This window comes from Lipotes vexillifer, unplaced genomic scaffold (genome assembly GCF_000442215.2).
Source record: "Lipotes vexillifer unplaced genomic scaffold, Lipotes_vexillifer_v1.1 scaffold58, whole genome shotgun sequence".
Lineage (NCBI taxonomy): Eukaryota > Metazoa > Chordata > Mammalia > Artiodactyla > Lipotidae > Lipotes > Lipotes vexillifer.
In genome coordinates this window covers 1,354,381-1,367,096 of record NW_006781997.1, presented here as the reverse complement: position 1 = coordinate 1,367,096, position 12,716 = coordinate 1,354,381, and the positions used below count along the sequence as shown (strand labels likewise).

The following is a 12,716-nucleotide window of genomic DNA, read 5'->3' as shown; positions in this document are numbered from 1 at the left end:
AAATCAAACTTTATTAATAAATCACTTGCACAGTAACTATTTTAATGTAACATGTGCGCTGACACGCCCAGTGGAGGCCAACAGCACCAGCAACTGGAGGAAAATCTATCTGTTCCGTGGAAACACACTGTTCAAGTCACTAACACAATAGTACCATCCTTTCTCTAGTTTAGGTTATCTGCCAAATTATTAGCATAATCAAGTATAAAAAAAAAATCCACACATGTTGAGAATTCAGTAATGCAAAAGATCTGTATACACTTTTTTCTTAAAGTCAAACCCTATTTCTGAAAGATAACCAATTCAAATAAAATAAATGCATGTTTTATTTTTATTCTAGATTTACTAAATCTAGAGTATTATTCTGATTTACTAAAGCTATTTTTAAAACTTCCTTATATATAACTGAAAATACATTCTAATAACTTTACTTATTCATTTAAGATTCAACTAATAAAATTTAATAATTACTACTCAGTCTAATAAAGTACATATTTAAAATATAGAATAAAATACCATAAAGGTATATCGTAACAAATCACTAATATAGGTTAAAGTATTATTTTCCTATTAATGTATTAAAGTACCCCATCAAAGAATTCTGAAAAACATATGAAGAGAGTTCAAGTACTGTCAATTATTCGAAAAGGATATGAAGAGAAGATTTTACAGAAGCTTGCTGCTGTTTCAGGAATCTCTCACAATGCTTTAAAACCAAGGTAAGATCATTTTCTGCACCATCTCTTAACAGGTTGAGGAACTTGCCATACCTGTAAAAGCCCAGAAAACATAATGAAAAAATGTCAGGCCCTGCATTGTAAATTCACTTTTTAACATTCATCAAAGTGTAGTTCTCTTGAGATCTCATGGTTTTAAGTTTTCAAATTTCTACTTTTAGCGTAACTAGTTATACAGAGCACTTATGAAAGAATAACACTCAATATATGTACCTGATAATTACGATCTACTGGAATTAGCAGTATTCATCTGGTAAATACAACAACTTTAAAGGAAAATGAAATGGTAGTGAAAGAACAAAACATGGATACTATAGATGAGCAGTAGAATATAAGCATTTTTTTCCTGAACTTACTCTAAAACATGTAATGTTCATAGGCTAGGTAGACATAATGTTAAGTTTAGAAGCAATTTTAGAGTTCATATAGCCCAATGGTTCTATATGAGGGTGGCACCTCCCCCAGGGGCTAGTTTGGAAATTTACAGGAGTGCCTTTTGATTGTCATAGTGACTGGGGACTACTGATAGTTGCTAAGTAAGGGCCAGGAGGTTAGACATGGGACAGTCAGTCCTGCACAGTAACAACTTGTAAATGTCCTGCCTGTCATTTGCATAGATGAAAAATCTATTTATAATTATCTGAAACTAATTCTGTTTCATATAAAATCATAAAATATTAGTCATATATTTTATTATACACTGAATGAAACCATGTGTAAGTTAGGGAAAGGTAGTTCTTCTGCTTTGCTTGAAGCCTTACTAAGACTTGTTCACCATTTTGCAAAGTCACTTCACCAGTGGCAACCCTCTTGTAATATTTGACACACCAAAATAAAATCAGTCTATTCGTAGCTGCCACACCTACAATGATTCTAAATGGGTGCCAGCTATTGTTTCACTACTGGCACCGCAGTAGTATACGAACGTTTCATTATAAATCACTTTATCTCTTAACAGTAAGACATTACGTTGAATTAAAAAAATATATGTGACTAGACTGCTCATATTATCTATGGTTTCCATTTCAGAATGGAAATAGGTTATTACAATATAAAAGGCGGGTACAGGGTCACAAAACATAATCAATGGGTTATATACCCTATGTGATATAGGTGGGTGAGCTAGAATTACTATCATAGTTTTTGTTATAATGCTATGGATTTACACAGTCTTTTTCATTTTTATTGTTATTATTATTATATATATATTTTTTGCTGTGTTGACTCTTCGTTGCTGCACATGGGCTTTCTGAGTTGTGGTGAGCGGGAGCACTCTTCCTTGAGGTGCGTGGGCTTCTCATTGCGGTGGCTTCTCTTGTGGAGCACGGGCTCTAGGTGCATGGGCTTCAGTAGTTGTGGCACACGGGCTTAGTTGCTCCGTGGCATGTGGGATCTTCCTGGACCAGGGCTTCAACCCATGTCCCCTGAATTGGCAGGCAGATTCTTAACCACTGTGCCACCAGGGAAGCCCCAGTCTTTTTTAAAAGCTTTCACATGCATCTTTTTTACACTTGATTCTGAAGATGACCCAATGAAGTAGACAGAATGGGACTATCAAGATTCCCATGTAATAATCAAGAAAAAGAGGAGTTCAAGGACTCAGACCTTAACTCCCAGTCTGTTCTGCTTGTCCATTTCTTTTGAAAATTATAATTTCAGTACAAAAAAATTCAAACTACTATAATTGGTTTATTCATTTTAACTTCTGCATCTACATTAAGGTACTTTTGTACTCATAACTATATCCTGACAGTAAAAACTAAACATATTTTAGAAAATGGTATGATTGTGCTACCAATGTGCTGATTTTTAAAATGTTATTTTTGGAAAAAAACCCGACAGTCATAGAGACTTAAATACATTGTAGTTAGGCTATGAAGCAGTAATGAACTGTAACTGATTTACCTGCAAGGGTAATTCAATCATATGCCAATATCCTCAAAACAAAGTTATTATTTTCTGAATGACAAACTCTGCATTTAAAGCATACAAAACAGTTGACTGTTAAATTAAATACTATTAAGCACACATCAGCTAGACAAAACAAATTCTAGAAATGCACAGGGAGATATTTCCCTATAATATACCTGACAGTCATTTTAACGCCAAGCTGTTGCACAGATGAAAGACTTTCATTCTTCACATTTGCATCAGTAGCTATAAACAACAGAACACTGGGTTATAAAAATTATAAAACTCTGCATAATAATCACATTTTAATTGAAAATTGATGAAAGCAATATTTTTACATATTTTAATGTAAATTTTGAAAACACACTGATGAATCCTGTTCTTTTAAGAGCTGTCAGTTACATTTTTCAAAGGAATTAACAGGAAACTTTTTACAAAATAACTTTTCTCTTAAAAAAAGCATTTAAAAGTATATTAAGTACAAAACAAATAATCGTAGTTTTAAAGCAATCTACTTTTACTTGGTTTTCAGGACACAAAAGCTGTTAACACAAAAATGGTCTAGAATACTGTACTTTCATCAAGCAATGCATATATAAGATTTTGAATTACAAATATAGATAAGTATGTCTGTTTACTTCTTAAAGATTTACACGTGAGTGTCAGGAAGGAATAATTGATATTATTCTACATATAATGTACAGCAATGTACGAGGGTGGACTGAACAAGTTTCTTCCCGCAGGCAGATTTTCTCTGTGAGGTATGAAGTGTGATCATCTACCAAAAGTGAAGGGGTTGTACAGTACAGAGGACTACAGGAGAGGCTGAAAGTTTGGATTACTGTTTGACAACACTGGATGACCAAATTAAGCATAAACACTCAAAAGCATCACTAGATAACAAGGGGGATCTAGCTGAAACTTTCAATTTTTGCCTGAAGAAACTATAGCATGTGCACAGTGTGTGTGTGGATACACACACACACAAATAAGGAAACTGTCCAAAATCACAGAGTTATCTAGTGATAGGGAGGGGCAAAAGCTAGGTTTTCTGAATTCTGTATCAGCAGTTTTTTCCCATTACACACTGGTACATCTCATATTATTAACAATATACCTACTTAACTCATGAATTTATTCATTACTTTTAATACCTCCTTTCTTATAAAGTGTGGAGCACCACGCTAGAATCTATGAGGGATAAAAGATAAATCATACATCATGCCCTAAAGAACTTTGCCTGTAGTGTCAGAGATAAAATGTGCATATAGATAACTCTGACAAAGATGTTTTAAAGCACAAAGTGGAACAAGAGTGGTACAGATAAAGAATTACATGAATTCATAGGAGGAAGAGATCGGGAAGAAGTGGCATTTAAACTGAACCTTAAAATATGGGTAGCCTTGAGATCTGCAGAGATAGGGAAGAACAAAGTAAACATCACGGTTATCAAACATCTACTCTTTTTTTTTTTTGCGGTACGCGGGCCTCTCACTGTTGTGGCCTCTCCCGTTGCGGAGCACAGGCTCCGGACGCGCAGGCTCAGCGGCCATGGCTCACGGGCCCAGCCGCTCCACGGCATGTGGGATCTTCCCGGACCGGGGCACGAACCCGTGTTCCCTGCATCGGCAGGCAGACTCTCAACCACTGTATCACCAGGGAAGCCCCATTTTTTCCCTTTATTTGTCAAACATTTATTGGCACTGTTACTCTAGGTGCAGAGGATATGACAGGTAAGACAAGGAAACTACCTTACAGGAGTGTGCTGTCACATGAGGAATTAGACATTAAGTCAGAATATGAGAAAAACATGACAAAGAGGTGTGTATTGGCTTTATATACTAAGCTGATGATTTAGTAATTTGTATTTTCAGACCTACCTTCTCCCTAAGTTCCAGATTCAAACAGCCAGCATGTACAGAGCATGTCTACTTAAATGTGCAATAAGTATTGGAAACATAACATAAAAGCAAGCTCCTAATCTCCTCTCTGAAACCTATTCTTTACCCATTCTCCGCCATCTCAGTGTTTGGTAATCCCATCCTTCCAGTGGGTCAGATCCATAACTTGGGTCTTTTGACTCCTTTCTCTCCCACCCCATATTCAGTCTGTTACCCAATTCTGTTGGTCCTATTTTCAAAATATACCTAGAATCCAAGTACTTCTAACTCCACTGACATCCTCATCCAAGCAACTACCATTTCATCTTTTCAACAGCCTCCTAACTCATCTCCCTGCTTTAGCCCTTTGTCCTTCAGTCTTTTCCTGATACAGCAGCAATAGTGATCTTTTAAAAATGTAAATCAGAGCATGTCACTCCTGTGTTCAAGACCTTGCAATGACTTTAAAAACCCTAGATCAGGGAGTTCCCCAGCAGTCCAGTAGTTAAAGAGTCCGTGCTTTCATTGCCGAGGGCACAGGTTCAATCCCTGGTCGGGGAGCTAAGATCCCACAAGCCACACGGTGTGGCCAAAAGAAAAAAAAAAAAAAAGAAAAAACAAAAAACCTATATCATCCTCTCCTCTCTAACTTCAACAGCAACAGTCCTTCCCCCTTACTCCTTCTGAGCTGTACTAATCTCCTTCCTAGTCACTTGCTGGAAGTCTCTCCCTCTGGAAACATCCATGTATCTTGCTCCCAATTTCTGCTGGTCTGAACACTATTTAACAATGGAACCGCCACCCCCAACTAGCACTCCCTAGACCCCTTCCCTGCTCTGCATTTCTCACTTACCACCATACCACGTGACATACTGAATCTTTTTACTTATTGTCTGTCTTCCAATCAGAAGGTAAACTCTGTAAAGGCAAGACTTTTTTCTCTTTTGTCCACTGATGTGTCCAAGTGCTTACAGCAGTTCTATTATACAGCAGAGGAAAATATCCATTTGTTGAATAAATGAATGTGTATTTGGAGAAGAGAGGGTGAGGCTGGCAATGCTGCTAATAGTTTAGTGCCCCTGAAAAACAAATATGAGGCGTGGAGAGAAAGGGGTGATGCTAGAGAAGAAAGGAGAAGAGTAACGTGAGGCCTTGGGTACCAGGATTCCCTGGCTTAGATGGACAGATGATGGCACTGCCCACCAAAACAGACAGTGTAGGAGGAGGATGTTTCTCAGTGAGGTATGAGAAGGTGGACATTTTGAGCTTGAGGGTTCTTTAGCACATCCAGGTGATGTTTAGCGATTAAGCATCTGGAAATATGAGAATGAAGCTTATAGATCTTTGAGTAGAAGAGGTATATTTAGAAGTCATCAATATATAAGGTGGGCAGAACAGTACAAGCAGATGAGATCACTAGGCGATCATCTCCTAGTGGATAAAAACAGAAGAGTGAAAGACATTGGAAGATACTGCCTTAAGGAAAAACAATTTTTAATGGGTAGACAGAAAAAAAAAGAGCTCAAAAACGAAGCTAGAAAGTTACAAGGAAACCCAGACATTTGCACAGAAGAAACTGAAAGATATCTGGAATGTATATGGCACAAAGGGAGAGATTTTTTAGGGTGAAAAAACCTTGTGCATATTTGTGTCTAATTACACTCCTCTATGAAACATTATCTATTTGCACATTGAGCACTTTCCAAAATACAAAAATGTTTAAACTGTACCTGTATATTCCACTGAGGGGAAGTAGCATTCAGATGGGTTTTCAGAGAGATGAAGGACAAATTCTTCAAGTAATTCTACTAAAGCTGTAATAAACAAGAGAATAATTAGGATGTTAAAGTCATCAGAGCTTCTTCACAGTTATGCTCTTAAGGGGGGTCAATTCAAAACATCATTTTAATATTCATAACAATGTTTCCAATGTAAACTAAATTTTAATAGCTTCACTGAGAACCTATTCAATATAAAACTGGAAAATAATCATCTGTTATCTTCAGATCCTCTAAGCATTACTTCAGAATTTGCTAAATGATTTCAATTCAGAAAAAAATCACAAACTAGGCTATAATATCTTACCATCATCATTCACACATGCAGAAAAAAAATCACGTGAGCTTCAAGACCAGAATCAATGCATAGCTCACATCCCTTTCAAAAGCAGAACATATTATGTGTTTTATGTACTTTGCAACAGACGGTATCTGTTCAAGGCAAGCAGATCAAAAGTAGGCTTGTCAGGCGTTGGGGAGAGGGAAGGATGAACAGGCAGAGCACAGAAGTTTTACGGCAGTGAAACTCTTTTGTAAGATGCTACAATGGTGGATACGTGTCATTACTATGACATTTGTCAAAATTCATAGAATGTGAAACATCAAGAGTGAACCCTAATGTAAACTTTGGACTCCTGATGATAATGATATGTCAGTGTAGGTTCATCAGTTGTAGCAACTGTACCCCTCTGGCGTGAGACGTTGATAGTGGGGGGAGGGGTTGTACATATGTAAGGATAGAACGTATGTGGGAACTTTCCGTACTTTCCACTCAACTTTGCTGTGAATCTAAAACTGCTCTAAGTTTATTAATTTAAAGAAAAGTTGAAAAAGATGCCTGTCAATGTAATAGTATATAAATAATGCCACAGTATTTACATATATTACTTCCCAAATGGATATAACCAGGTGGATTATAATTAATATGCAATCTAGAATTATTTTTGCTGGAAAGAAATATATCTGGAGGGTAACTGATATGCTTATACTTACAGAAAGTAAGTTTTAGTCACCTTTTAAAATTGTGCCCTAGTTATATTCAGGATTCTGACTATGACCTGTATTAACTGAATGCACCCTTTTTCACATCCAAGTGCATTTTAAAGATATAATTCATGAAGGAAAATTAGTGTTCAACATATCAAAAATGTAAAGTCAAAGAAGAATAACATATGCTTTCCAACAACTATAGGTCTAACAAGCTACATCTCATGATATAGCTTGAGCTATATCTCAAGATAAAAATGAAAGTTTTTATTCATGGAACTCTATTCATATTCTGATTTCAAGTTGAAATGAATATTTAAAAGTATGAAAATGCAATAGTCGAGGATCAGAAAGGACACGAGTATTGTAGATTATTTAAACTTATAGTTATTTAGATTGGTTCTATCTTCACATACATAGGCACAAATTCTCCCACTCTTAGAGAAATCTTTCAAAATTTTTTTTCTATGAACTTATATGTAAATAATGGCCCTTAGGTGAGAGCTTTCAACATCTACATGTTTGTTTATAAGTCATCTAATGCTGTCTCTTGAGATTATAATTTTTCAGAAAGAATGTGTCGATGAAATTTAGATACAATCATTCCTAATAAGGTGTGAGATATACATTAGTAACAAAGATTATATAAAAATTTTAAGTGGAAATGTCCATTTAAAACTCAACTATAATTATTCTCATTTTAGCACAACCATATGTTTGTTACAAATTATGGATTTAAGCAAAGTGGCTGAGTTAATGGGAAAAGTCACAGCACACTGCTGAACAGTTATTTGAATCCAATGCCTGAAATCAGGTTTAGCCATCAGACAGCTAAACATACGTTAGTGAAGACAAAATACACATCTTTGAAGCCGCTAAAACACAATATGATTTGAAACTTAAGAGTCACCAGACTAACTGCAGACTTTGCAAAGCATACTACTTTCCAACAAGTACTGATCTGGAAATATGAAATTATGTTATTAGATCAATATATTGGAGGCTTATAAAGTAATTCTATGCATCCTATATAAGGATGACATCACTGAACTACCTAGAAAAGGTTCTGAATTTCTGCTGATTCCAATAGTTTTGCTTTTCCCAGCAACCCATATGAACAGCACTATGCACTTCCAAATATTTTGAGGGATAAGCTACAGCCATGGAACAATGTTAAAAACTAATCCATATATGGTAATTGAAGCCATAGCTACAATTTATTGGTATCATCTTTCTAACTAACCAAACGTAAGTGTAGCTAAACTGCATAATTACTACAGTGGCTGTCTCAGTATGACTATCTGTCAATTCACTAAAAATTCCATTATCTGTGACTCAAGGAAATTAATTCACATAAAACATTTCTTAACTTCAAGAGTAAATTAACTCCAAGATATTACTATCCAGAAAGTAAACCTCAGAATATTGTTTTAAGTGGATTTTTATTTTAAATGACAGACCTGGAATTTCAAAAGGACTTTAAATTAGGAGATGTCCTTTTAATTATACTTATTCCCTAGGGCTGGACTATGACATTAGTAGACTACGAAACCAAGGTTTATAATACGTATATAATAAAAGAGGACACGGGTTTTACTGATGAGGAAAAACTGAAGGCAGCTTGTTCAGGGATACTTGGATATTGACTGTTTTCTCCCTTGGCATTGCCATCACAACAGCAGCTGGTTCCAAAAAGTTCAATGTTTGTAAACATGCAAAATTTCTCCAGGATTCACTCTTTAATTCTTTCATCTTTTATCACTGCTGGCACATCACCAGATCGCAAGACAATTACATTATGCGTGCAATTTTTTCCCAATCACCATCCTTCATGTAGCCACCAGATGTTTGTTCCTGAACACTTCAGTATTCAGAACTTACAATTCTCATCTCTCTACCCTCCATGAAGTCAGAACTCTACTAATGTGTTTCAAGCACTTTACAGTCTCACCACATCCATGTTCACTTTTTATACAAATTATAAGCACAAACTATTTTTCTCAATGTTCTCAAGTAGTTTATATTCATTCCTTGTTTTTAAAAGAAAGTTTGTACAATTATAGATGAACAGGAGGTTGCAGGCACATGACAGAGGTAGAAAAATTCCTTTATTCAGGGTAGGTCTGCTGGTGACATATTTTTCACCTGAGAATGTATTGATTTCCTCAATATTCCTGAAGGCTACTTTCAAAAAACACAGAGCTCAGGTTGACAGTTCTTTGCCTTCAGCTCTTTTTTTTTTTTTTTTTTTTTTTTTTTTTTTTTTTTTTTTTTTTTTTTTTTTTTTTTTTTTTTTTTTTTTTTTTTTTTTTTTTTTCTTGCGTTATGCGGGCCTCCCTGTCGTGGCCTCTCCCATTTGCGGAGCACAGGCTCCGGACGCGCAGGCCCAGCGGCCATGGCTCACGGGCCCAGCCGCTCCGCGGCACGTGGGATCCTCCCGCAACGGGGCACGAACCCGCGTCTCCTGCATCGGCAGGCGGACTCTCAAGCACTGCGCCACCAGGGAAGCCCTGCCTTCAGCTCTTGAATAATGTCATGCCACTTCCTCTGTCCTCCTTCTTTTCTGGGGAGAAGTCCACCGGCACTTGCATTGATTTTTCCTTGTAGCTATGGTGTTGTTTCTCCCTTTCTGCTTTCAAGATTTGTCTTAAATTTTCAGAAGTTTGACTATACAGTTGACCTTTGAACAACACGGGTGGATTGGGGTACCAATCCCCTGCACAGTCAAAAATCATGTATTGGGTTGGCCAAAAGTTTCCTTCGGTTTTTAAAGTAGAAAAAGGATACGTTTTTCATTTTCGCCAAGAACTTTATTGAGCAACGTATTCACCATTTTGTTCCCCTACCGTCTGCCATTTTTCAGGCAGCTTCATAATTCCATCTTCCCCAAACTTTTTATCTTTTTGAGCAAAGAACTGTTCCATGTGCCTTTTACAGTCTGCCAGGGAATTGAAAATTGCTCCATGAAGAGAATTTTGTAAAGACCAAAACAAATGGAAATCTGAAGGTGCAATGTCTGGTGAATACGGAGGATGAATCAGAACTTCCAAGCCAAGCTGTTAACAGTTTTGCCTGATCATCAAAGAAACACACAGTCTTGCATTATCCTGATGGAAAATTATATATTTTCCATTGACTAATTCCAGATGCTTTTCTTTGAGCGCTGCTTTCAGTTGGTCTAAATTGGGAGCAGTACTTGTTGGAATCGTTTGGTTTCCTGGAAAAAATTCATAATAGAGGACTCCCTTCCAATCCCACCATATACACAACATCACCTTCTTTGGATGAAGACCAGCCTTTGGTGTGGTTGGTGGTGGTTCATTTCACATGCCCCACGATCTCTTCTGTTCCACATTATTGTACAGTATCCACTTTTCATCGCCCATCACAATTTGTTTTAAAAACAGAATGTTTTCATTACATTTAAGTAGAGAAGCTCACGTGGAAATACTGTCAAGGCTTTTTTCGCTTAACTTATGTGGAACACAAACATCAAAGCGATTCACATAACCAAGCTGGTGCAAATGATTTTCAACGCCTGATTTGGATATTTCGAGTATGTCGGCTATCTCCCGTGTGGTATAATGTTGACTGTTCTCAATTAATGTCTCGATTTGATCGCTATCAACTTCAACTGGGCTACCAGACCCTAGAGCATTGTCCAGCAAGAAATCAGCATGAAACATCACAAACCACTTTTGACACGTTCCATCGTTCACAGCACCTTCTCCATACACTGTACAAATCTTTGTTTGCATTTTGGTTGGGTTTTTATCTTTCTTGAAATAAAGCTGAAGATGTGGCTTTTTTCTTTCATCTTCAATGTTAAAATGGCTACTCAAAAATTCATCAATTTTGATGTTTTTTTTAAAATGCACGCTGATGTGACAGCTGTCACAATACAGTCTAACAAAATTGTTTCGAATGAAGTTAAAGACAACTAAGTGTTACTGGAGCTATCTTATGGAAAAAACCAAATTAACTTTTTGGCCAACCCAATATAATTTATAGTCAGCCCTCCTTATCCTCATTCATAGATTCAACCAACCTCAGATCATCTAGTACTGTATTTACTACTGAAAAAAAATCTGTGTATAAGTAGACCTACACAGTTCAACCTTGTGTTGTTTAAGGGTCAACTGTATTGTGTCTTGGTGTGGACTTCTTTGGGTCTACCCTCTTTGAGGTTCTAGAATCCACAGGTTTAGGTCTTTTGGCAAATTTGGAAAGTTTTCAGCCATCATTTTTTCAAATACATTTGTAGTTCCAACCTCTTTCCATGACTCCAATGATGCAAATGTTAGATCTTCTGTTATGGTTCCACAGGACTTTGGGATTCAATCTTTTAAAAAAAATTTTCAGTCTATTTCCTCTCTTAATATCTTCAAGTTCACTGATTCTTTCCTCTGTTCCCTCTATTTTATTGTTGAGCTCATCCATTGAGCTTTCTATTTTGGGAATGGAATTCTTCAGTTCTAAAATTTCCTTTTGGGTTTTCTTTATATATTTCTTTGCTGACACTTTGTGTTTTAAAATTTGTTTCATGTGTGAAACAAATACATGTGTGGAGGGGAAGGAGAGACGGTGGCCTTATTACTATTGGGTGATGGTGAAATTCCTAACTCTCTACCTAGATCTCCTCCGATACCATCCTACCAGGGAGAGGCAGGGGCGCCTCATTACTGGCAGGTGAGAATAGAAGTCCAGGCTGAACTCCAAGTCTTGTTGGCAATATTTTCTAAAGTGGTGTTTGTCTGGATTAAAGTGGTCACTATCTACAGATTTTGTCTTGGTAGACTGCCCTTTTCCTGGTCCTTTGGTTAGAGAGAGCAGGCTTTTACTGCCCAGCCCTCATTTTTCTTCCTGCATCTGTTGGCAATCTTAATTACTCAGCCTAGGATATACAAGGCAAAAAGAAAACCCAAGAAACATCACCTCTGAGTTGTTCCTTAGGTCCCAAGGTCCCTAGCCAGTCTGCCTTCTCTCCATCTTCCAGAGTCACATATAAAACATAAGATGATATCCAGAAACCTAAGCTGTACACAGGATGAGGGAAAAGGGAAAGATCATCTACTCCATCTTTTAAAAGTAGAAATCATCTCTGTACTTTTTTCATTATGAATGTTTAGACTCCTTAAAGGCTTGATGTAAGTTCCATCATATAAATTAGACAACCACACAAAATTTTTTTATTCTTAGCCTATTTGAAATCATTCTTTATTCTTATATTATTCATCATGTGATTAATATTGAGTCTTAGAGAATTATCTGTTTGTATCAAGTACAACTGTGTTATAACCATAAGTAGATAGAAGACAGGCCAATTTAAAGTCCATGGGTACACAACAACTTTGAGTTGTTATGGTATAGCTGAAGCACAGAAGGATTCAGAAGGTGATGGATTAGAAATTGTGCTGAATTCC

General features: G+C 36.6%; 1 protein-coding gene across 1 annotated transcript in view; it reads right to left on the bottom strand.

Moving 5' to 3' along the window:
* Positions 1–12,716, bottom strand: part of TBC1D32 (TBC1 domain family member 32) — a 176,046-nt gene that overhangs the window by 30,630 nt on the left and 132,700 nt on the right. The window contains exons 27-29 of the mRNA XM_007454903.1: positions 6,259–6,342; positions 2,825–2,894; positions 655–770 (exon numbers count right to left, since the gene is read on the bottom strand). Of these exons, the coding sequence (XP_007454965.1) occupies positions 655–770; positions 2,825–2,894; positions 6,259–6,342 (270 nt within the window). The remainder of the gene's footprint in view (positions 1–654; positions 771–2,824; positions 2,895–6,258; positions 6,343–12,716) is intronic.